Source organism: Nerophis lumbriciformis, linkage group LG16, assembly GCF_033978685.3.
Source record: "Nerophis lumbriciformis linkage group LG16, RoL_Nlum_v2.1, whole genome shotgun sequence".
NCBI lineage: Eukaryota > Metazoa > Chordata > Actinopteri > Syngnathiformes > Syngnathidae > Nerophis > Nerophis lumbriciformis.
The window spans coordinates 20,227,253-20,254,295 of NC_084563.2; the positions used below are offsets into that span (position 1 = coordinate 20,227,253).

The 27,043-nt window shown below is 41.8% G+C and overlaps 1 protein-coding gene across 2 annotated transcripts in view; it reads right to left on the reverse strand.

The window, feature by feature from the left end:
- Positions 1 to 8,420: 8,420 nt before the first annotated feature.
- The window catches only part of rab28 (RAB28, member RAS oncogene family), an 86,419-nt gene continuing 67,796 nt past the window's right edge, over positions 8,421 to 27,043 (reverse strand). Inside the window, exons 5-8 of one of the 2 annotated variants that reach the window (XM_061976758.1) lie at positions 20,268 to 20,371; positions 20,119 to 20,196; positions 14,379 to 14,480; positions 8,421 to 9,141 (exon numbers count right to left, since the gene is read on the reverse strand). In XM_061976758.1, coding sequence (XP_061832742.1) covers positions 14,385 to 14,480; positions 20,119 to 20,196; positions 20,268 to 20,371 — 278 coding nt within the window. In that variant the 3' untranslated portion in view covers positions 8,421 to 9,141; positions 14,379 to 14,384. The remainder of the gene's footprint in view (positions 9,142 to 14,378; positions 14,481 to 20,118; positions 20,197 to 20,267; positions 20,372 to 27,043) is intronic. The other variant, XM_061976759.1, reaches the window with a different exon arrangement.

Consider the following 27,043-nt stretch of genomic DNA (forward strand, 5'->3'; position numbering starts at 1 on the left):
ACTATAAATACGACCCTTCCGAATGCCCACATCCTCACCCCGAAAATAAATCATGGGCTTTCTGCTGCGGTGGTAGACAGGCAGCACCTTCGGGACAACCAGAGGTCCCAATTGACCGGTCGAGCAAGCGCGGGGGAAAGAAGACCCACTGAGGCACCCTTGGGAATTCTCGGGAACTAGAAACTCAAGTTGCTGGCTCAACTCAACGGTCTTGACAGGCTCTGGCGTCCAAAATGTGACACCGGCCTGGCTCCTGACGGAGAATAGGAGACTGGCACAGGTGGGAAATGGAAGAGGGTAATCACAAGGGTGTTGGCTCGGTTTTTACCCACAAGAAAAATGCATAGACCACAACTACGGGCACTGTACCAGAATGTCATGTAGGACTTTGTTTTCACACTGACGTCACAAAGACTGAAAGGATGAGAGTAAGCGGGACACATAAATACAGAAGGAGAAGATCAAAGAGAAGGACAAGAGATGAGGTGGTTTGTTTGTCATATTCCTGGACAAAACACTTCATTGTCAAAGCAAAAACAAAATAAAAAAAATAGTATTATAGTTATAATACTTCTGGCCTAACAGTGGCCACATAGCCTGCAGTTTTAGGCTATGTGGCCACTAAGCCGGATAACCTCTTAAACGAATAATTATTAAGCCTAAGCCCCGTTTCAGCCACACTGAACCAGCGTTTAAGGTTCCCCTCCTCGGACACATTTTTACACGGGTTAAGTGCGCCACAGCCAGCTTCATAATAAAGCGCTTTCGTAACTCGGAGCAAACCACTGGAAATATGGAGGCGAGTCATCCAGACATGCCCGTGTTTCTCATTCCTCTACATGTACAGACGCTTGTGGAAATCACACATGAATACCTTAACAGAAAGCGATTGCAGCTATTTGGGATACAACAATTCTCAGACAAAGATAAGACCTTCTGGAGGAAAGTTCTGTGCTAGTCCAAGACCATTAGAATATATTTTTTCACACTGATTAATCATATGGAATAAAAACTTCTTGTCAGCGCAAGGAATGACAAACCCCGTTTCCATATGAGTTGGGAAATTGTGTTAAATGTAAATATAAACGGAATACAATGATTTGCAAATCCTTTTCAACCCATATTCAATTGAATGCACTACAAAGACAAGATATTTGATGTTCAAACTCATAAACTTTTTTTTTTTTTTTGCAAATAATAATTAACTTAGAATTTCATGGCTGCAACACGTGCCAAAGAAGTTGGGAAAGGGCAAGTTCACCACTGTGTTACATGGCCTTTCCTTTTAACAACACTCAGTAAACGTTTGGGAACTGAGGAGACACATTTTTTAAGCTTCTCAGGTGGAATTCTTTCCCATTCTTGCTTGATGTACAGCTTAAGTTGTTCAACAGTCCGGGGGTCTCTGTTGTGGTATTTTAGGCTTCATAATGCGCCACACATTTTCAAGGTCTGGACTACAGGTAGGCCAGTCTAGTACCCGCACTCTTTTACTATGAAGCCACGTTGATGTAACACGTGGCTTGGCATTGTCTTGCTGAAATAAGCAGGGGCGTCCATGGTAACGTTGCTTGGATGGCAACATATGTTGCTCCAAAACCTGTATGTACCTTTCAGCATTAATGGCGCCTTCACAGATGTGTAAGTTACCCATGTCTAGGGCACTAATACACCCCCATACCGTCACAGATGCTGGCTTTTCAACTTTGCGCCTATAACAATCCGGATGGTTCTTTTCCTCTTTGGTCCGGAGGACACGACGTCCACAGTTTCCAAAAACAATTTGAAATGTGGACTCGTCAGACCACAGAACACTTTTCCACTTTGTATCAGTCCATCTTAGATGAGCTCAGGCCCAGCGAAGCCGACGGCGTTTCTGGGTGTTGTGGATAAACGGTTTTCGCCTTGCATAGGAGAGTTTTAACTTGCACTTACAGATGTAGCGACCAACTGTAGTTACTGACAGTGGGTTTCTGAAGTGTTCCTGAGCCCATGTGGTGATATCCTTTACACACTGATGTTGCTTGTTGATGCAGTACAGCCTGAGGGATCGAAGGTCACGGGCTTAGCTGCTTACGTGCAGTGATTTCTCCAGATTCTCTGAACCCTTTGATGATATTATGGACCGTAGAGGGTGAAATCCCTAAATTCCTTGCAATAGCTGGTTGAGAAAGGTTTTTCTTAAACTGTTCAACAATTTGCTCACGCATTTGTTGACAAAGTGGTGACCCTCGCCCCATCCTTATTTGTGAAAGACTGAGCATTTCATGGAATCTGCTTTTATACCCAATCATGGCACCCACCTGTTCCCAATTTGCCTGTTCACCTGTGGGATGTTCCAAATAAGTGTTTGATGAGCATTCCTCAACTTTATCAGTATTTATTGCCACCTTTCCCAACTTCTTTGTCACGTGTTGCTGGCATCAAATTCGAAAGTTAATGATTATTTGCAAAAAAAAAATGTTTATCAGTTTGAACATCAAATATGTTGTCTTTGTAGCATATTCAACTGAATATGGGTTGAAAATGATTTGCAAATCATTGTATTCCGTTTATATTTACATCTAACACAATTTCCCAACTCATATGGAAACGGGCAGAGTGTTGTTCAGGCACTCACTCTGCCTCTCACACATTCACACGTCCGGAAGGTGTGCGCACGCACAAAAGCAGCCCCGCAGAAGCAACTAACAATTTGCAGTCACGTTGTCGTTATGACAGACTATACAGTCAATAATAGGCAAAGTTAGTCGCGAAACATTGCCTAAACGCTACCTTTATCTAACAATTAACAAAGCGAATGCGTGGGATGTAGTTTTCCTGCTCAAAGACAAAAGAGGGCGGGATATAATGCTTACAATACTTCGGAACGTTAGCGCCCTCTAGGCATCCGCGTTGCCAATGTTTATTTTAAAGAGTTTTACAATGTTGATTATCACTGTTTATTGCAGGGGAGTGTAAGAGCGCTTTTTGCATAATTCATCATGTAATGTTGCATTTATTTCTCTCACTGTTTGGTGTTGGCGAAAATTGTATTTCTAAACATGATATAGAGTGGTACCACACTTTACTAACCCTTCATTGTAGGAACATTTCTAGTTTTCTAAGTCCAAAAAAAGCAATGTGTGGTGTGAAACATTCAGGAAGTCCAAACAGTGTTGTCGACACTGTCTCCCACACCCTTCTGCTGCACACAAAGAAGATTAACTGACAAGATAAAAGTTTTTTGTTTTTTTAAATCATTGTAGCGACCTAGCTGTTGGAGTTAAGGCTTTTGGTGATTTGAAACAGTGAGTGCACCACAGTGCTAGTGACCATAGTGTGGGCAGGGTTGCTGCAAATGAGGACAGGTCAGATAGCTGTTGTTGTTTTGACTTTGTATTGAAGTGTGGACTGTTGTTGAGGCTAGAACCTTATTCATGTTTACATTGTTTCTTATGAAGAAATTTCAATATACAAACTTTTCTATTTAAAGCAGTGTTTTTCCAACCTTTTTTGAGCCAACGCACATTTTTTTCATTGAAAAAATCTCGAGGCACACCACCAGCAGAAAACATTATAAAATGAAACAGCCGATATTGACAGTAAAAAGTCGTTCTCACAATTGTTGGATATGAATTCAAACCATAACCAACAATGAATCACTATAGCTCTTGTCTCAAAGTAGGTGTACTATCACGACCTGTCACATCACGCCGTGACTTATTTGGAGTTTTTTGGTGTTTTCCTGTGCGTAGTGTTTGTATACTTGTCTTAAGCTCCTATTTTGTTGTTGATTGTCATGTCATGTACGGATGTACTTTGTGGATGCCGTCTGCTGCTCCACACGCTTTGATATACCGTATTTTCCGGTCTATAAGGCGCACTTAAAATCTTTTTTTTTTTCTCAATCTCGACAGTGCGCCTAATGTACGGAATAATTCTGGTTTTGCTCACCGACTTCGAAGCAATTTTATTTGGTACATGGTGTAATGATAAGTGTGACTAGTAGATGGCAGTCAAACATAAGAGATACCTGTGGACTGCACTATGACGGCAATAGCAAGTAAACAACACCAACATTTTGTATGTTCCATTGAAAATATAGAACATTACACACGGCGCTTACCTTCTTGTACCTGCTGATCTGTATTTGGGATCTGTATAAATCCTGAAAAATTGCGCACGTCCGCTTTTGTAGTCCGTGCCAACGCCATAGTCAATAAGCTTCTTCTTTTTCTCTATCTTCTTGTTATGTGACATTCATCCTCTGCTGTTGCCATTTCTAATATAAAGTAGTGTAAAGTTATTTCTTATATCTGTCAGTAAACTCGCCATGAAAGCGCTAAAACATACCGGTGTAGTGACTTTACATTATTCACCCAAGTAACTTTAGTTATTAGAGAGTTCCGGTCGGACGGTTTTTCTCGGGACACATTTCCGGCCTTCTTGTTGTTTCTGGATGAGGAGATGCTGCCCCGTTATTGATTGAAGTAAAGTTTGAATGTCATTAAAACAGTTAGCTCCATCTTTTGACACTTCTTCCACTCCCGTCCTTGCACGCTACACCGCTACAACAAAGATGACGGGGAGAAGACGCGGCTGTAGGTGAGCCACGTGAATAAGACCGCCCACAAAACGGCGCATCTGGAAGCGACTGTCAGAAACAACATTTTGACCAAAGAACCACCATTACATGTTATGTAGACCACAAGGAAGTGTTTTCAATTTAGAAAAAAATAATAATAATATGACTCCTTTAATGCGCCCTATATATGAAAAAAGATCAAAAATAGACCATTCATCGGCAGTGCGCTTTATAATCCATTGCGCCCTATGGTCCGGAAAATACGGTACATGAAATCAGCGCTGGAAGGACAGACTTAATATATCAACTATGTGATTTTATATTGTTCCATGTGTCTGTCTTTACTGTTTAAGGTGCAATTCAAGCTTGCAGAAACGTTAGATTAATTAATCTGATTAAAATCATGTCGTGAATCTGGCAAGCTTGAAGTGACAAAATGGAGTTCAAACGTTCAGTGCTAATCTGTCAGCTACCTTGACTAACTAACTCTCCACACTCTGTAAGTCTTTGCTGTCGTCCAGCATTCTGTTTTTGTTGTTCGGTTTTAGCTTCGTTTTACATAACCATCCCTAAGCTTCGATGCCTTTTCTTAGCAGCACTTGTCTTTTGTTTATTTTTGGTTTAAGCATTAGATACCCTTTTACCTGCACGCTGCCTCCCGTTGTCGTCTGCATATTGTGATCACGACGAACCATGTTCCCGACATCTACAAAGCAATTAGCTACCTGTTGCCACCTACTGATATGGAAGAGTATTACACGGTTACTCTGCCGAGCTCTAGACAACACCGACACTCAACAACGGCACATTTGCGGATTATAATTACTGGTTTGCAAAAAATATTTTCAACTCAATTACCGTATTTTTCGGAGTATAAGTCGCACCACAGTATAAGTCGCACCTGCCGAAAATGCATAACAAAGAAGGAAAAAAACATATATAAATCGCACTGGAGCCCGGCCAAACTATGAAAAAAACTGCGACTTATAGTCCGAAAAATACGGTAGGTGAAATTACATAATCTCCCACGGCACACCAGACAATATCTCACGGTACACGAGTGGTTGAAAAACACTATTTTGGAACCCTGTTCAAGAACCAATGAAACTCGTAAATTGGATGTTTGATATTGTGTCTGTTTCCCTGTGCTGGTATTCAACTTAAACACAAAATCAAACAGGAAAACCACTAAAGTTTCAAGCCAGCCAACCATTACCAGGGTATTAAAGCCTCGCCCATCCCCGGCATTATTCTCGAACTGATGTTCTTCTTTGCTTCCGTCTGTAGATCCACGACAATATGGTTGCGCGTCTGAGCTTTGGAATTGCGGCTGCGGTTGTTTTCTTTGCAAAAAACACCTGTCCAAACAGCGGCAAAGCCAAGGGCAAGTCTTGCCTGTCAACACTGGTGACAGCCCTCAACAAAAAAAAAAAAAGGAAAAGAAAAATCAGCCGAGAAGATTTCTAAGACGTCCACTGGAGCGAAACAATGCACTTGGGCTGCTGGAATGACCCCAGCTGGGCTGCCGGCTTCTACCCTGTTTGTAGTTTTCATTAGGGGTCTGACACCTGGCTGGAGAGATACTGTCTTTGTTTTGTTGATGTGTGTGCTTTCAATGCACTTAATCCACCGCTGGTTTCAGTGACACTGATGAGGCCAAAGGAAGTCTTGAAGTCAGACCTCTCTCACAACAAAAGGCCGCACTCTTTGAGTCATGAATTAATACAGCTTACAAGCATTTATTAAGGTGTTTGTATCATCTATCCAGGGTGGATTTAGAAGCTATTTTAGTGGAGATTTACACAACAAAGACCAGATGGATCATTAGCTAGCAGCGACTTGGCAAAGTCTGTTTAGGTCAGATTTCAGGCCTTAGGCTTCAATTTCAGCACATGGCTGGTTCAACACTTAATCATCATGCACCTTCTGTCATTGTCATGTGACGGTAGGGCTGGGCGATATGGCTTTTTTTTCTTTTTTTTTTTTTTTCCCCCAAATATTTTTATTGAATTTTGCAGACAGTACAGTATGATGGATCATGGTAACAGCAAGTTGAGGTACCGTATTTTTCGGACTATAAGTCGCAGTTTTTCTAAAGTGTTACCATGTTTTTTTACTGGTGCACAAAATGAACCGTGCATGAACATCACCTTGTGTATTATCGGTCCTGCTAAACACCGACATTTATTTAATAATACTTAACATTTGACAACCAAACAATTACACAAAGCGACTCGGCAAAGAATCTGGGTATTATCTTCGACCCAACTCTCTCGTTTGAGTCACACATTAAGAGTGTTACTAAAACGGCCTTCTTTCATCTCCGTAATATCGCTAAAATTCGTTCCATTTTGTCCACTAGCGACGCTGAGATCATTATTCATGCGTTCGTTACGTCTCGTCTCGATTACTGTAACGTTTTATTTTCGGGTCTCCCTATGTCTAGCATTAAAAGATTACAATTGGTACAAAATGCGGCTGCTAGACTTTTGACAAGAACAAGAAAGTTTGATCATATTACGCCGATACTGGCTCACCTGCACTGGCTTCCTGTGCACTTAAGATGTGACTTTAAGGTTTTACTACTTACATATAAAATACTACACGGTCTAGCTCCGTCCTATCTTGTCGATTGTATTGTACCATATGTCCCGGCAAGAAATCTGCGTTCAAAGAACTCCGGCTTATTAGTGATTCCCAGAGCCCAAAAAAAGTCTGCGGGCTATAGAGCGTTTTCTATTCGGGCTCCAGTACTATGGAATGCCCTCCCGGTAACAATTAGAGATGCTACCTCAGTAGAAGCATTTAAGTCCCATCTTAAAACTAATTTGTATACTCTAGCCTTTAAATAGACCCCCCTTTTAGACCAGTTGATCTGCCGTTTCTTTTCTTTTTTCCTCTGCTCCCCTCATCCTTGTGGAGGGGGGTTGGGGGGGCACAGGTCCGGTGGCCATGGATGAAGTGCTGGCTGTCCAGAGTCGGGACCCGGGGTGGACCGCTCGCCTGTGCATCGGCTGGGAACATCTCTGCGCTGCTGACCCGTCTCCGCTCAGGATGGTTTCCTGCTGACCCCACTGTGGACTGGACTCTTACTGTTATGCTGGATCCACTATGGACTGTACTCTCACAATATTATGTTAGACCCACTCGACATCCATTGCATTCGGTCTCCCTAGAGGGGGGGGTTACCCACATATGCGGTCCTCTCCAAGGTTTCTCATAGTCATTCACATCGACGTCCCACTGGGGTGAGTTTTTCCTTGCCCTTATGTGGGCTCTGTACCGAGGATGTCGTTGTGGCTTGTGCAGCCCTTTGACACACTTGTGATTTAGGGCTATATAAATAAACATTGATTGATTGATTGATTGTTCAAAGAACAAAACCAACACAGTGCATAAACTCACAACAAATTACAAACCTGCAAATCAGTCTGACTTCTGCTGTTGCCGTATCCGTAATACGCCGATAGGGAGAAGTTTTTATTTACACGATGAGTCGGGTGTGTCTTGACCTCCGCCGAACCCCTGAGCCGACTCACCGAACCCCTAGGTTCGGTGAGTCGGAACCCAGGTTAAGAACCACTGACGTAGCATGTGACGTATGTAAGAAGGTGCGCTTGTTTTACGTCTCTGTGAGAAGGAGAGACAAGAACGAGTGAGAAAAACCTGTAGTGTAATGCCCGCAGCTAAAATCAACTGTGTGGGAACATATACTCAAATACTCACAAAATAGTCATTTTCTACATCCCACAGAGACAAACCCGCGATATATCGAGTATATTCGATATATCGCCCAGCCCTATCTGACGGGATCGCAAAAGCTACTCTACTACTGCCCCTGTTACATCATTTCAACCATATTCACGTACAAATTGTCATATTCAACATAAAGCTTTTATTTAAAAACAAAAACCAACTCAACTGTACATACTGTGAGCAGGTCATCATACTTGTATTTACACAGAATGGATTGGGATTGTATGTTGATGATTGGTAGTATTGTGGTGGGATATGGATGTTTCAATACATTTACCGTACATACAGTGTAAAATCTACTGACAATTGTCACTGGTAGCTTACAGTACACACATGGAAACCAGAAATGGTGGGAGTTTAGCGATCTAAAGAGAGGCAATACTTGTAATTAAAAATGATAGGTTGAAATTGGTAATCTAGTTTACAGATTATGCACAATATTCATCTGTAGAACATTAATTTAGGACATCACATGCAAACATGTCAGTGGGTTTCTCTTTTCTCTGCTGCGATCGTGACAGAGAAGGATACCAAAGTAAATCTACTCACGTCATGACGCACAGATCAATTACGGAAATTGAATTTAACGGGTGTCCGTCCTCCGCCACAGCCGTACGAGCAACGACACACGAGTACAGGTGGCACAGCCCGCAAGAAGAAGCAATACTGACTTACTGGCTGATTGACAGACAAGATGGCATCTCGGTGGGTTTTATTGTGTGGACTCACTGCACCGCACACATGGAACTGCGAGGGGTGTTGACCGTCCGGGCCACCGTGTCTTGACTGTAGTTTACGATGTCCGCCTTGACCACGCGCTGCGGGGACGCACATAGAAAAAGACAAGCTTAGGAACATCCTAACATGATTGGGTAAAAACAATGACTGTTGGGCATTATACATTTGTAAGTAGTAGTAACAAACCTGTTATGATTACTGACTACTATATTTCCTCAAATAACAGCCAGATCCAGCACACCACATCGTTTTATGTGACCCGCAAAAGAATGAACATAATGTGCGGTATACCGGTATTAGTATAGTACCGCGATACTAATGAATAATATTCGGTACTATACCGCCTCTAAAAAGTACCGGTCTCCCAAGCCCCCGTCGTGTCATTGCTGGTTTACAAGCAGACGAGCATGTTCGGCAGCGCACAATCACGGAGTACTTACAAGCAGACACAGTGTGTAGACAGAAAAGGGAGAACGAACGCATTTTGGCTTAAAAACTAAAGATAAAGGTGAAGTTATAACAAATGCCATGAGTGGATCTACACCTAACATCCACTGTATTGATACCAAGTACAATAGCGTGTCACGTCGATACTACTATGGATTACATCGATATTTTTTAGCATCAACACATCTTTTTTCGTTTTCTTGAAATGTATTGTATGTTCATAAACTCGGGAAATATGTCCCGGGATACACGAGGACTTTGAAAATGACCAATGTATGATCCTGGAACTACTTGGTATCGGATTGATACCCAAATTTGTGGTATCATCCAAAACTAATGTAAAGTATCAAACAACAGACGAATAAGTGATTATTACATTTTAACAGAAGTGTAGATAGAACATGTTAAAAGAGAAAGTAAGCAGATATTAACAGTAAATGAACAAGTAGATTTTTTATTCATTTTCGACCACTTGTCCTTAATAATTTTGACAAAATAATAGAATGATAATGGGACAATATGTTACTGCATATGTCAGCAAATTAGGAGCCTTAGTTTGCTTACTTACTACTTAAAGACAAGTTGTCTCGTATGTTCACTATTTTATTTAAGGACAAAATTGCAATAAGAAACATATGTTTAATGTACCCTAACATTTTTTGTTCAAATAAAACCAATAAAGCAACTTTTGTGGTTCCCCTTATTTAGAAAAGTATCAAAATACATTTTGGTACCGGTACCAAAAAATTGGTATCGGGACAACACTATGTGCGTCAATAAAACACTTAAAGGGGAACATTATCACCAGACCTATGTAAGCGTCAATATATACCTTGATGTTGCAGAAAAAAGACCATATATTTTTTTAACCAATTTCCGAACTCTAAATGGGTGAATTTTGGCGAATTAAACGCCTTTCTAAAATTCGCTCTCGGAGCGATGACATCACAACGTGGCGTCACATCGGGAAGCAATCCGCCATTTTCTCAAACACCGAGTCAAATCAGCTCTGTTATTTTCCGTTTTTTCGACTGTTTTCCGTACCTTGGAGACATCATGCCTCGTCGGTGTGTTGTCGGAGGGTGTAACAACACGAACTGGGACGGATTCAAGTTGCACCAGTGGCCCAAAGATGCGAAAGTGGCAAGAAATTGTACGTTTGTTCCGCACACTTTACCGACGAAAGCTATGCTACGACAGAGATGGCAAGAATGTGTGGATATCCTGCGACACTCAAAGCAGATGCATTTTCAACGATAAAGTCAAAGAAATCTGCCGCCAGACCCCCATTGAATCTGCCGGAGTGTGTGAGCAATTCAGGGACAAAGGGCCCTGCTAGCACGGCAAGCAATGTTTGTTCCCGCAGACGAGCGAGCTAAACCCCCTATCGACCCTAGCTTCCCTGGCCTGCTGACATCAACTCCAAAACTGGACAGATCAGCTTTCAGGAAAAGAGCGCGGATGAGGGTATGTCTCCAGAATATATTAATTGATGAAAATTGGGCTGTCTGCACTCTCAAAGTGCATGTTGTTGCCAAATGTATTTCATATGCTGTAAACCTAGTTCATAGTTGTTAGTTTCCTTTAATGCCAAACAAACACATACCAATCGTTGGTTAGAAGGCGATCGCCGAATTCGTCCTCGCTTTCTCCCGTGTCGCTGGCTGTCGTCGGTTTCGCTTGCATACGGTTCAAACCGATATGGCTCAATAGCTTCAGTTTCTTCTTCAATTTCGTTTTCGCTACCTGCCTCCACACTACAACCATCCGTTCCAATACATTCGTAATCTGTTGAATCGCTTAAACCGCTGAAATCCGAGTCTGAATCCGAGCTAATGTCGCTATAGCTTGCTGTTCTATGCGCCATGTTTGTTTGTGTTGGCATCACTGTGTGACGTCACAGGAAAATGGACGGGTGTTTATAACGATGGTTAAAATCAGGCACTTTGAAGCTTTTTTTAGGGATATTGCGTGATGGGTAAAATTTTGAAAAAAACTTCGAAAAATATAAAAAGCCACTGGGAATTGACTTTTAATGGTTTTAACCATTCTGAAATTGTGATAATGTTCCCCTTTAATCGTTTTCACTAAATGCATTCAATCTATCAATTTTGACAGAAAAATTGCATTTTAACTTTCAATATTATCTGTTCATGCACCGAACATCAGATTAACATATATTCCAAACATTTGTTTTGTTAAAATCTAAATAAATACTTAAATATCTGCTTGTCACCCGGACTTATGATTTCAAAGCAAGTTATACATCAATTTGTTACATACAATTATAATATGTAATATTATCAAGAGGCAAATAAACAATAATATTCATATAGTGCCTCAGACTGGAAGTCTCTGCAGACAGTGGTGAGGACGGCGGAAAAGATCATCAGGACTCCTCTTCCTCCTATCCAGGAAATCGCAAAAAGCCGCTGCCTGACCAGGGCTCAGAAAATTGGCAGAGACTCCTCCCACCCCCTCCAAGGACTATTTTCACTGCTGGACTCTAGAAATAGGTTCCGCAGCCTTCAAAGCAGAACCTCCAAGTTCTGTAACAGCTTCTTCCCTGAGTCCATAAGACTCTTGAACGCATCATAATAATCCCCTCAATTCCCCCTAAAAACGGATTAACTCGCTGGAATATAAAGACAATATAACATACATCCATAAACGTGGGTGCATACACAAAAGTGTAATATATTTATCTGTACAGTGATCTATTTATTTATATCTGCACCTTAATGCTCTATTATCCTGCACTACCATGAGCTAATGCAACAACATTTTGTTCTTATCTGTACTGTAAAGTTCAAATTTGAATGACAATAAAAGGAAGTCTAAGTCTAAGTCTAAATGCACTGTTACAAGTGCATTACCGCCATGACCTCGATGAAAACAAGTTTGACGCCCCTGCCTTCTAGATAGATTAATTTTATTCTCATTCTAGACGTATCCTCGCACGTCCATGCGGACTGGACACTGGCCGAGTTAGTGGGCGGCCGAGAGTGGAGTCTGCTCTCTTGGTTGCTTTGTTGGGTCTGCTCCTGTCTCTGGCCATGCTCCCTCCACCCCAGCAGACGATATAGCTGTATGTAGAAGTGGCTGGTTGCATCAGCTCTGCTCTTTTAATGTCTTTAAAGGGGAACATTATCACAATTTCAGAAGGGTTAAAACCATTAAAAATTAGTTCCCAGTGGCTTATTTTATTTTTCGAAGTTTTTTCAAAATTTTACCCATCACGCAATATCCCTAAAAAAAGCTTCAAAGTGCCTGATTTTAACCATCGTTATATACACCCGTCCATTTTCCTGTGACATCACACAGTGATGCCAATACAAACAAACATGGAGCATAGAACAGCAAGATATAGCGACATTAGCTCGGATTCAGAATCGGATTTCAGCGGCTTAAGCGATTCAACAGATTACGCATGTATTGAAACGGATGGTTGTAGTGTGGAGGCAGGTAGCGAAAACGAAATTGAAGAAGAAACTGAAGCTATTGAGCCATATCGGTTTGAACCGTATGCAAGCGAAACCGACGAAAACGACACGACAGCCAGCGACACGGGAGAAAGCGAGGACGAATTCGGCAATCGCCTTCTAACTAACGATTGGTATGTGTTTGTTTGGCATTAAAGGAAACTAACAACTATGAACTAGGTTTAAAGCATATGAAATACATTTGGCAACAACATGCACTTTGAGAGTGCAGACAGCCCAGTTTTCATCAATTAATATATTCTGTAGACATACCCTCATCCGCTCTCTTTTCCTGAAAGCTGATCTGTCCAGTCCAGTTGGAAATGCATCCGCTTTGAGTGTTGCAGGATATCCACACATTCTTGCCATCTCTGTCGTAGCATAGCTTTCGTCGGTAAAGTGTGCGGAACAAACGTCCAATTTCTTGCCACTTTCGCATCTTTGGGCCACTGGTGCAACTTGAATCCGTCCCTGTTCGTGTTGTTACACCCTCCGACAACACACCGACGAGGCATGATGTCTCCAAGGTACGGAAAACAGTCGAAAAAACGGAAAATAACAGAGCTGATTTGACTCGGTGTTTGTAATGTGTTTGAGAAAATGGCAGATTGCTTCCCGATGTGACGTCACGTTGTGACGTCATCGCTCCGAGAGTGAATAATAGAAAGCCGTTTAATTCGCCAAAATTCACCCATTTAGAGTTCGGAAATCGGTTAAAAAAATATATGGTCTTTTTTCTGCAACATCAAGGTATATATTGACGCTTACATAGGTCTGGTGATAATGTTCCCCTTTAATGTCCTCTGTGTTCTTTGATGTTGGATGTTTCCCTCTTACACACATGTAAGAGGGATCTGTGCTATGGGTATGAGTTGTTTTCCCCTTGGCCTCAGTCTGGACCCTCTCTCCAGGGGCCCAGGCTTAGACCGAGTTTATTTTTTCTCACCCCCCCATTGTTTACCTGTATCTCACCTTTTTTATAAGGGGCACCGGAAGTTGACAGACCAGTCAGCGATCCTATTCTGTCTCCCTGTAATGTTTGTCTGATCTTGAATGAGTTTGTGCTGAAAATGTGAATTTCCCCTCAGGGATTAATAAAGTATTTCTGATTCTGATTCTGATTCTAACAGAAAATAATTGCGACGCACTGCCTGATCCTGCCTATTGAAATCAATGCAGTATTTTTATTGGTCACGTTCATGGTTATCATAGTATAAATATGTTTGGTTCAACTAAATTGTGTTTGTTATTGAACACATAACTAGTTATCACGAAGCGGATGGTTTGGCACAACACAAGCCATATTACTGGACTAATAGGGGCTGGAAGTTCTGACTTGCTGTCAGCTAGGGTACACCTAACTATTCTACAGCAAACTGAAAACATACTTCCAACTATTGAAGCAAACATATTTTGCTCTGCTGGCAGTTGTCTTGTCTAATGAGGCCTTCATCCTGAGGGTAGTTGACCAGCTCGGCCTTCACAATCCTCTGAGCAGGTTGTAGTCAGCGGGGAAATGGAAGAAAAAAAAGAGAAAGAGTAAAGGATGAGAGAAAAAGAACCAAAAATGTGAGTGAAATGTAAACTGGAGGCAATGAGAGAGAGGACACGGGGGATGATAGGTGGGCAAAAGAGAAAGATGACAAAAAAAGATGATATCATTGGTGACAGAAAACGCAGCGTCTGAGTCCGACCAACTGATGAACGAGCTGCTGAAGCCTTGTGTCAACGTTGGTGACTCGCTATCCGAGGACTCGCTATCTGATCTTGAAGACAGAGGAGCAAGATGGAAAGGGGGCTGCCTGGCAGATATAACTCTGTCAGGGGTCGTGACCTTCATGTTCAGCTCGCTCAACCTGACAGCTGATAATGAGGCTTGACTGGGCCTGTGGCTAGACCTGGAGCTGAGGCCATTGGCGCGCACTCTGGAGAAACGTTACTTAACAATATGGAGTCGTTCTAACTGAAGAATTGGGTCAAGTGGAGGCCTATACTGTTGAGCCCAGCATGACTTTTTGCTCACGGCTGAACACAGTCACAATATGCAGTTATGTGGTGTCTTTTGGGAATTATACTCCTGGCCAATGTTGTCAGGATTGGCTTTATTAGAATTGTTGAAAAAGTTGGATTTTATTTGCCTTAAAGATGTGTAGAAAATGTTTTTTGTCACTCAAGGGAGACTTCACATGTTTAACTGCAAATAAAAGACTTGAGATTTTAAAAAAAAAACATTAGCAGGTCTGGTGCACCTCACGTGACTTACGGTGGCCTGGAACGGACAACCAAGACAATTCTTACATTCAGACAACGCTTATTTTCCTAACATTCCCACAGTAAATTAATAATAGTTCCTTCAGCCGCCTGACACTTTATACATAATTTGATATCTCATGTACCCATTTTAAACAAGTGAGACAACATCATTGGAGCGAACGCTGAGCGTGCATTGCTGCCTGAGTGAAGAGAAGCTTCACGTCCGTGTTTGGATTACAGTTTAGTGCATTTCTAACATAAAATGTAGATTGTTACTCGAACTGCTTTAGTAAGATGGAATACAAACTCAATTTGGACTCATGTTATCCATCCATCCATCCATCCATCTTCTGCTTATCTGAGGTTGGGTCGCGGGGGCAGCAGCATAAGCAAGGAAGCACAGACTTTCCTCTCCCCAGCCACTTCATCCAGCTCTTCCCGGGGGATCCCGAGGCGTTCCCAGGCCAGCCGGGAGACATAGTCTTCCCAAAGTGTCCTGGGTCTTCCCCGTGGCCTCCTACCGGTCGGACGTGCCCGAAACACCTCCCTAGGGAGACGTTCGGGTGGCATCCTGACCAGATGCCAGAACCACCTCATCTGGTTCCTCTCCATGTGGAGGAGCAGCGGCTTTACTTTGAGCTCCCCCCGGATGGCAGAGCTTCTCACCCTATCTTTAAGGGAGAGCCCCGTCACCCGGCGGAGGAAACTCATTTCGGCCGCTTGTACCTGTGATCTTGTCCTTTCAGTCATAACCCAAAGCTCATGACCATAGGTGAGGATGGGAACATAGATCGACCGGTAAATTGAGAGCTTTGCCTTCCGGCTCAGCTCCTTCTTCGGATCGTTACCGCGTCCGCATTACTGAAGACGCCGCACCGATCCGCCTGTCGATTTCACGATCCACTCTTCCCTCACTCGTGAACAAGACTCCGAGGTACTAGAACTCCTCCACTTGGGGCAAGATCTCCTCCCCAACCCGGAGATGGCACTCCACCCTTTTCCGGGTGAGAACCATGGACTTGGACTTGGAGGTGTCATGTTATTTGATATTTCTACCTAAATAAATATTTTTTGGCAGACTGAAATTCAGTGTATTTTAAAGGCAGTGGCAATAATGAAAGAGAAAGACTCTTTAAACAAACTCTTCTTCTTCACTACCACTGAGGCTAGGTTTTATTACTGCAAGCATGCCTGCCACTGCCCTCTGCAGCCCACATCGGGTAGTTACAGTTGACTACACAATATAACCCCCGCTGAAGTATATTATTTTATAACCTGTTCTGATTGATAGTCCACAATTGCAGCATGTTTAACAGGCTGAATATTACATTGTATTAATAAATAGGTAGAGAAGGGTAAAACATTGTCATGCAGAGATATGAATGCCATCAACTTGCACTACTGTGCAGAAGTTTGGGGCAATAATTACATAAGATTATATACACTCATCACCATGCGGAAGAAAGCAATAAGGCTCATTCATACGGCAGGATATAGGGATCACACTTATACATTTTTCTTACATTCAAAACTCTTGTGGAACTACAGACAGTACAAATTACATATAAAGCAAAATAAAGTGTAAAGTGAGTAAAGTGGGTAAAAGATTATTCAAAGTATATTTCATTAATACCGGTAAATTTATCATTGTACATAATAATAATAATGATGATAAGAACGCTGGTTATTTGATTGGGAGTAAATATGTTTCACTTCTTCCCACTCCTTTTTGGATAAGAAAAAAAACCTAACCATTAAGTATTGATTTCATTTTTTATGTGTTTTCATTATGAAATATTTGTTTCTATTTATGTACTTTAATGTTATCAAGATTATTTTTTTTTTTTTCCACAATTTTTTCTTTTGCTTTAACATGTCCAAAATAACCTACGACTACTAACTTGTACAACATGTAAAGTACAGAATATCAGAAACATTTAATCATGTAGGAAAAAATATCTTTAACAATCAAAGCATGATCATAATAATCCACATTTTGTGCTATTAATGCGTGGGTTGAGGTGGTGGGGGGGCGGGGTTGAGGTGGCCGTAGTTTGGTGGTAGCGGGGGTGTATATTGTAGCGTCCCGGAAGAGTTAGTGCTGCAAGGGATTCTGGGTATTTGTTCTGTTGTGTTTATGTTGTGTTACGGTGCGGATGTTCTCCCGAAATGTGTTTGTCATTCTTTTTTTTGGTGTGGGTTCACAGTGTGGAGCATATTTTTAACAGTGTTAAAGTTGTTTATATGGCCACCCTCAGTGTGACCTGTATGGCTGTTGATCAAGTATGCCTTGCATCCACTTATGTATGTGTAAAAGCCGTATATATTATGTGACTAGTCCGGCACGCTATTTGTATGGAGGAAAAGCGGACATGACCACAGGTTGTAGAGGACGCTAAAGACAGTGCCTTTAAGGCACGCCCCCAATATTGTTGTCCGGGTGGAAATCATGAGAAATTAAGGAGAATGGTTGCCCCGGGAGATTTTCGGGAGGGGCACTGAAATTCGGGAGTCTCCCGGGAAAATCGGGAGGGTTGGCAAGTATGGTGAAACTGCTATCCAAACATGGAAGTGTAGCTCCTCTCCTCTAAATGCAAGTGCTCCTACTGTAAAGCAAGAACACAAATTCTGTATTCCTACAAAATAGAAAGTCTGGCAAGACACCAACTTACTGCAAGTATTTTTTTTCCTCTAAAAAACGTGTTCATATCCTTCTCGTGTTGAGCTGTTTCAAAAAGCATAATATTTAAAAAAAAAAACTTTTTATTAAAGCAAATTAACCCAACACATTGCTTTGTTGGGTCTGCTCCTATCTCTGGCCATGCTCCCTCCACCCCAGCAGACGATGGCGTGGAACACCGCAGAGGCCAACACAGTGTATATGTTTTTTGTGTTTTTTGTTGTTGTTTTTCCTTGGCCTCAGTCTGGACCCCCTCTCCAGGGGCCCAGACTTAGACTGAATTTGTTTTTTTCTCACCCCCACTTACCCAGCGTTTACCTGTTTCTCACATTTTTTGTAAGGGTGCCGGAAGTTGGCAGACCCGTCAGCGATCCTGTTCGGTCTCCCTGTAATGTGTGTCTGCTCTTGAATGGGATTGTTCTGAAAATCTTAATTTCCCCCTCAGGATCATTAAAGTATTTCTGATTCTGATTCTGAGAATCAGCACCTCCAAGTCCGAGTCCATGGTTCTCGCCCGGAAAAGGGTGGAGTGCCATCTCTGGGTTGGGGAGCAGATCTTGCCCCAAGTGGAGAAGTTCAAGTACCTCGGAGCCTTGTTCACGAGTGAGGGAAGAGTAGATCGTGAGATCGACAGGCGGATCGGTGCGGCGTCTTCAGTAATGCGGACGCTGTATCGATCCGTTGTGGTGAAGAAGGAGCTGAGCCGGAAGGCAAAGCACTCAATTTACCGGTCGATCTACGTTCCCATTCTCACCTATGGTCATGAGCTTTGGGTTATGACCGAAAGGACAAGATCACGGGTACAAGCAGCCAAAATGAGTTTCCTCCGCCGGGTGGCGGGGCTCTCCCTTAGAGATAGGGTGAGAAGCTCTGCCATCCGGGGGGAGCTCAAAGTAAAGCCGCTGCTCCTCCACATCGAGAGGAGCCAGACGAGGTGGTTAGGACATCTGGTCAGGATGCCACCCGAACGCCTCCTTAGGGAGGTGTTTAGGGTACGTCCAACCGGTAGGAGGCCACGGGGAAGACCCACACTTCCCACACTTTGGGAAGACTATGTCTCCCGACTGGCCTGGGAACACCTCGGGATCCCCCGGGAAGAGCTGGACAAAGTGGCTGAGGAGAGGAAAGTCTGGGCTTCCCTGCTTACGCTTCTGCCCCCGCAAACCGACCTCGGATAAGCGGAAGAAGATGGATGGATGGATGGATGGATGGATGGATGATTCTGAATTAATTGTCCAGTCATGGTATTAAAAACTTGAAAAATTATTTGTCTAGTGTCGACTTATTAATGAGGAAAAATGATATCTTTCCGCGATTATCGCGATTAATTTTGAGTTAACTATATGGACAAAATGCGATTAAAAAAATATAATTTAACGCATACTCATTGGCCCACAGACACATTATTTTCTTTCAATGTGACCCCCGTGCTTTACACGGTCCCTGTCTTCCCTACTTACAACATCGCAATGAGTGGGTCACTCATTTTAACCTTGAGTTGATACACCCGGATTAAAGCACTTTGTTCATTTGACAGCACTATCAAGGGAGGAGGGGGAAGAACAAAGATGGACTTCGTAGTCAGCAATAACTGGTGGTGGTGGGGCTTGAGAACCAGGCTTGTCCTTCCCTTACATGCTCTCCCACATGACCTCTCTGCAGCCCCTCGCTCATAGACCGTTACGCAGCCAGGGTGGCTCCAACGGCTCACATCAGGGCCAGGATTAATGCTTCTAGAGGAGGCGACCCCGTAAATCCTACAGCTGCCATATTCGGGCACCCGGGTCTCGCTGGTAGGCCGTGTCCTCTTTTTACGCCAACACGGAGGGTTGGGGAGATACACCAAATAAATCAATCGGCCAAACTAACCTCTTCACCTAACTGCATACCTTTAACCTCTTGACTTCACGCGTTAATGTGGTCAATGTGGGTCTCATTCACAGATGGGCAGGTAAAGCGCCACTGGAGGCAGACGTAACAAACCAGTGTTTATGCAACAGAGGGTCATTTACAGTGTGTGGCGACCTCTGCTGACCTAACACACTCCCTGTGACCTCCACCACAACTAGCTTGGCGTTGCGTCCAACGGCAGGACAACACATTTGTTCTCGAGTCAATTAATCCAGGAAGGCAGTGAAAAAATAACCTTGTTAGAGAGCGCCATCTTGGTGAAACCCGAGACATGAATGACTCACCTGGGACTGTTCTATTTCAGCTTTGTTGAGCTTCACGCCCAGAATCTCAGCAGCAACCTTCTGGAAACAAAGATACACCTAAAGAGCGAGAGAGTGAAACATTAGCCACTAGATCCAAATGGTCACTTTACTTGTCGATGGAAGCTCACCGAGTCTCCGGTCTTGGCGGACACAAACTGACTGACGAGGCCGTTCTCTTGGCAAAAGCGCTGGTGTTTGTCGGCCTTCACCGTCCTCATGTGCTCCAGGTCGACTGGGGACGAAAAATACAAGCTGTCACGTTTAAAGGGTTAACTGTCACGTATGTGAACATAAACAGAAGACAAGACTGTTTATACAAGCGAGAGGTGGAGGGAGTCTGACAACAAAACATAACTCAATAGTTATGTCGCTGTCAAACTTAGAGACAGCCGCCACTAATTTGATGTTTCTAAAGACACATTTCCACAAAGAACATGTTTTATTGCATTTTTATTGACAGAAAGGTGTTGTCATTGGTTTACATTGCTGATGTTCATACGGCAATCATGGGATCAAATACTACCAAAGTGATTATTTGGCAAGGTGTAGACTTTACAATTGATGGATAGATGGATGAATGGATAAGTGAAGGCTACAAAATAACAGATTCATGTTATATCAGACACAAATGGGTGTAAACTTGTCAAAACGTGCTACTTGTGCTATTATTTTTGGACAAATGCACCAGACGTTGGCTCCGTTGTTAAACCTTCAAGTTCCAACCACGTCAGTTCCAACTTGAATCTACTTTAACTCACACATGTCAATGCTACAAAACACAGACTGTAACTTGACGTTTCTCCGTATCACTATGAAATTTTGTACACAATATAAGGGGACAATCAAGTACATGTCAGTAAAATTTGAACATGATTGATTGAACAATACGGCTTCCATAAAGCGGAAACATCTTTGCAAAAGCACAGGTTGGACTTGGCAATTATTTTGGTTCATTGATCACCTGTCTAATGATTCTAACTAGGGATGTCCGATAATATCGGCATGTAATATCGGAAATTATCGGTATCGTTTTTTTTTTTATTATCGGTATCGTTTTTTTTTTTTTTTTTTTTTTTTATTAAATCAACAAAAAAAAACACAAGATACACTTACAATTAGTGCACCAACCCCCAAAAAAACCTCCCTCCCCTATTTACACTCATTCACACTCATTCACACAAAGGGGTTGTTTCTTTCTGTTATTAATATTCTGGTTCCTACATTATATATCAATATATATCTGTATATATATTTCACCATGTAAAGCGCTTTGAGTTACTACAGAAAGAGCACTATATAAATATAATTCACTTCACTTCACTTCACATATCAATACAGTCTGCAAGGGATACAGTCCGTAAGCACACATGATTGTGCGTGCTGCTGGTCCACTAATAGTACTAACCTTTAACAGTTAACTTGACTCATTTTCATTAATTACTAGTTTCTATGTAACTGTTTTTATATTGTTTTACTTTCTTTTTTATTCAAGAAAATGTTTTTAATTTATTTATCTTATTTTATTTTATTATTATTTTAAAAAAAAGGACCTTATCTTCACCATACCTGGTTGTCCAAATTAGGCATAATAATGTGTTAATTAAACGACTGTATGTATCGGTATCGGTTGATATCGGTATCGGTCATAAAGAGTTGGACAATATCGGAATATCGGATATCGGTAAAAAGCCATTATCAGACATCCCTAATTATAATTATTGATTTGCAAAATATATTTTTTGGACCAATTGGGTGAAGTTGCATAATTTCCCACGGCACACCAGACAATATCTAACGGCACACTAGTGTGCCGCGGCACAGTGGTTGAAAAACACTGCACTAATAGTACTAACCTTTAACAGTTAATTTTACTCATTTTCATTAACTACTAGTTTCTATGTAACTGTTTTTATATTGTTTTAATTTCTTTTTTATTCAAGAAAATCTTTTTAATTTATTTATCTTATTTTATTATTATTTTTAAAAAGAACCTTATCTTCACCCTACCTGGTTGTCCAAATTAGGCATAATAATGTGTTAATTCCACGACTGTATATATCGGTATCGGTAATTAAGAGTTGGACAATATCGGAATATCGGATATCAGCAAAAAAGCCATTATCGGACATCCCTAATTCTAACATTTAAAGGATTTCTGTATTACACGTATGCTAGTATGTAGGGATGTAACAATACCATTTGCAAGAGGTTAATTTAACTTTTAATAATGTAAATACCTCACAAATTGATGTTCGGCCTCAATGGCTTCTTGGTTTCACATCAAGAATATTTTCCGGGTGATGGTTCATCAAGTGGCCTATTATTCGTATTCCTTGTTGGAGACGTCGCAGTGTGCAGTTTTTTTGTTATTTTTTGCATGTCCAAGCTCTCCAATGAGGAGTTACACCAAAAGGAAATAACTGCTTGTCTGCTCATTCATCGCATTGGTGAGTGACTCCAACAACATGTTTTCTCCTCCATCGTTTTTGTGCTTGTAGTAAATCCAATCATGGGAAATGTAGTTTACTTCTCAGACCAGCCCATTTAATAGTGCCAGAAAAAAATATATTGACAGGAGTACTCCCAAGTTCTCCTTTGATACCGTCACATACCACAGTATTATTGCTAGCATTCTGAATCCAAAATACCGCAATATTTACAATGCCATTAAAGTTAAAGTTAAAGTACCACTGATAGTCACTCACACACTAGGTGTGGTGAAATTACCCTCTGCAAGCACGGAGGTAATAGGTCCCATTTTTACTACATCCCTACTACTATATCTTCCTAAGCATTTTGACCACAACCCATAAGTGGCACCCCAAACGTTATTTAGATTCACATGCCTGCACTGTAAAAAAAAAAAAAAAAAAATCACAGTAAAAACAATGGCAAGCAATTGTTAAATAGCAACATTAAAAGACTGTAAAATCAAAAATATTTGAAATGTATTTAGTAGTAAATGCAGAAAACACATGACTTTACTGTGAAAAAATTGTACAATGCATTTGCAAATAATGTCACAATCATGCAACTCTTCTAAAATGTATGGTATTATTCTGTCTAAATTAAAGATATTGCAGACGGTACATTTAGATTTACAGCATACTTTAATTGTTTTAGAGGCTTGCGTTAAAGCATTAGTTACCTTTTGTCCAACAATATGTTTTCTTGTGTTTTTGTGGCAAGTGGTTTCAGACATTGAGGGGTTATGTCTATGTGCTTCATTGCAAACTGCATGGAAATGAACGCTGTGTGTTTAAGTGTGTTAGAAGTGCTTGCAAGCAGATATTTATTTACCAGATACGCAGCATTTAAGGCTCATTTTTGATAGCTCACTTGAAGGAACATGTTGCCGAAGGCCGTGTTGTGAGTTGTCCGGTGAAAGGTTGTACAAATACTTTCAAGTTAAAATTGTCACACATGTCTCGCAAACACGGGCATTTCGCAGATACTAGTTTTGGTGACAGGGCAACACAGTGGCTTACAGTGAGAGGGTCCCGGGTTCGATTCCCGGGGTAGGGGTCTTTCTGTTTGGAGTTCGCATGTTTTCCCTGAGACTGCGTGAGTTCTGTCCGAGTAGTCTGGCTTTTTCCCACCTCCAAAGACATGCACCTAGGGATAGGCTGATTGGCAACACTGAAATTGGTTCTAATGCATTTTACGGTGAATTTCTGGTAACCACCGCTGCCAGTATTTTACCGTAAATTGTGTAGATTTTTCTTACAGTGTGTATGAATAATTGTCAGAAAGCACCAATTTCTAAAGTATCTGCTGTTAAACTCAATTCCCAGTAACGTCCTGACAAGATAATCTTACACAAAGGTAACTCAGCTACTACCTCGGAGGTGGGAAATTGTCGAATCAACTACATCACGTCCTCCCATTCCCACTCCAGAGAAAAAGACACATGTTGTTTTCATAAGCAGTGTCTGGCTGCTGGTATGATGCCACACAGTAGACACAAGCCCAGATCAGGGTTTACCGTTGCCAGATAACCTGAACAGTATCCCATGATTGTGGTTTATTTCACTGGCAGATGATAAAGCCAGGGCCCTCAAGCATCCATCCCCAGCTGCTGTTAAAGCCCACAGTGAGACACATTCCACCCTGAAGCTAAGAACCTTAACTTACCCGACGGAGGCAGAGATGGTCAGAAACAATAAGTGGACAAGGGTATGTCGCTGAAGGCAGCAGCGTAAATGCAGAAGGGCCTGTGACTAATGAGAGCGGTAAGGTGGGCACACCAGTCCGAGAAATGGGACTGTCACCTGGTTGCTGATTTACTGAGGCTAAAATGACAACGCCTTCCTTTTTAGCTTTTGTCCTGGCGCTGCCTGTGCATTCGACTCCTGTCGCTCTGCTTCTCCCTTTTCCTCTGCGTGGGGTCATGCCGGGGTCTCCGAGGAAGGTCACCTGGGGGTCTCGCTGCTGAAAAGCAATAGCTTGGTTCTTTATTTCTGGCTTTTGTGCATTAAGGTGACCACACCCAGTATCTGGTGCATGCACGGCTGTGATACCTGGAGGAGGTTGGGCTACTGTACGGTGTTGCGTTTCTCTCTTCTTCTCCCCCCCCCCCTAGAGTTGGATTCTTTGTGTGAGGCTCTCAAAGATTTACTATGTTCTCATGCCCTGAGAGCTGCACCGAGAAAGACAGATATATAGTCCCGGAGAACATAAACACTTCTTTTATTGACTAATATTAATATTTCAGCACGTCACACAACCCTAGAAACACCCATCGGCCAAGCCATAGAACTCAAACTACTTTTGGGGGCAGAATAATTTCCCACTAGAAGAGAGGATTATCATCATTGTAAGAGACGTATAAACACAAAGCTTTCACGGCAAAGGACTGTCATGTCTCGGCCCATGCATAAACACAGCTATCTCCCGGGGCGTCAGCGAGTTATTAATTTCTGTCATTAACAAGCAGAGGTACTCTGCATGCTACTACAGGGTAAACACTGCTAATCCTTTGGATCCTGCACACTTGGGAGAAGTTATCAATCATGTGTTGGCGTCAAGACGGGGCAACGTTAGCTTCAGCGAGACTGCTCAGTAACTGTAACAAACCAGTCTGATAATCCGATCAGTTATGAAGAGACTGTCCAAGATCACAATGTGTTTTATTATTGTGGCTAAAATAATCAATCACTTAGACCGTGTTTTTCCTATTTTGTTTGCCTCTTTTAGCTACCAGAAGGTCAAAGGGTGAACCGAACAAGTAGGACTCAACGTCTATTTTGCAAGCAACACAGACCAGTGTTTAGATGGAACGCACTGTAAAATTCCATTTTATATTTGGATATAATCTAAAGTGTGCACCAATTATATTTTGTGGACATTTTTGAACGAGACCACATTCGCAGCTCTACACTAAATTAAAATTGCCTCACTTGGGAGTAGGGTTGTACAGTATACCGGTTTTGGTATAGTACCGCGATTCTAATGAATCATATTCGGTACTATACCCCTTCTAAAACGTACCGGTCCCCCACTCCCCCGCACACCTAACGATAACTAACTAACAATTAAGGTGAAGCTATAACACTGAAACACCCTCAGGAAGACGTGCTTTAAGACATGGTTAGCTAGCTAGCGGCTAAAGTCCACCCGCAGTCGGCAGTGTTTTAGCTACTTCTAAACCACTAATCCTCGTCTCCATGGCGACAAATAAAGTAAGTTTCTTACAAGTATCATCCCTGCAGGACGAGGAATAGCTAAACATGCTTCACTACACACCGTAGCTCCCGCTAATGACGGCGTTCCTGAATGCAAACAAATGCCATGGGTAGATCTACACCTAACATCCACCGTAATGATACCAAGTACAGGAGCGCATCTAGGCAATACTACAATGATTACATCGATAATGTTTAGCATCACAAAATCTATTTTCATTTTTTTTAAATGTATATTATGTTTATTAACTCATTGAAATATGTCCCTGGACACATGAGGACTTTGAATATGAACTACTTGGTATCGGATTGATACCTACATTTGTGGTATCATCCAAAACTAAAGTAAAGTATCAAACAACAGAAGAAAAAGTGATTATTATATTTGAACAGAAGTGTAGATAGAACATGTTAAAAGAGAAAGTAAGCAGATATTAACAGTAAATGAACAAGTAGATTAATAATCAAATTTTTACCACTTGTCCTTCATAATTTTGACAAAACAATAGAATGGAAAATGACACAATATGTTACTGCATACGTCAGCAGACTAATTAGGAGTCTTTGTTTGTTTACTTACAACAAAAAGACAAGTTGTCTTGTATGTTCACTATTTTATTTAAGGACAAACTTGCAATAAAAACATATGTTTAATGTACTGTAAGATTCTTTGTTAAAATAAAGCCAATAGTGCAATTTTTTGTGGTCCCCTTTATTTAGAAAAGTACCAAAAAGTATCAAAATACATTTTGGTACCGGTAACAAAATATTGGTATCGGGACAACACTACTTGGAAGTATTCAGTAGCCTGTGGAACTTTCTAGCCTAAATATGAGACTAATCCTAGCGTTTTAGTGTTGTGCACCATTAGTCTCCCTAATGTACCCCATCTCGATTTATCAGGTCAAAACAATCTTCCCGCCATGTTCTGGTTTCCCTCTGTGTCTGTCAAACTGTACATCAGCTTAAGAACGCAGGAGGAAGTGACTGCAAACACAACCTTTCACTGTTTAGGCCTCGGTACGAAAAGATAACCAAAGTGGGGGATGGTGGGCAGTGGATCATCACTCGTCAAGAGCGATGGCGCTCTCTCGCTCTTGTCACCATCACTGTTTATTTAAAATATCTGCACGCCAATGCGCCGCATTTCGAGTCAACCGTTTGGGAGATAAATATCTGATGTATAAATTAGGTTTTTACCACAAGGATGCGGCCAATTC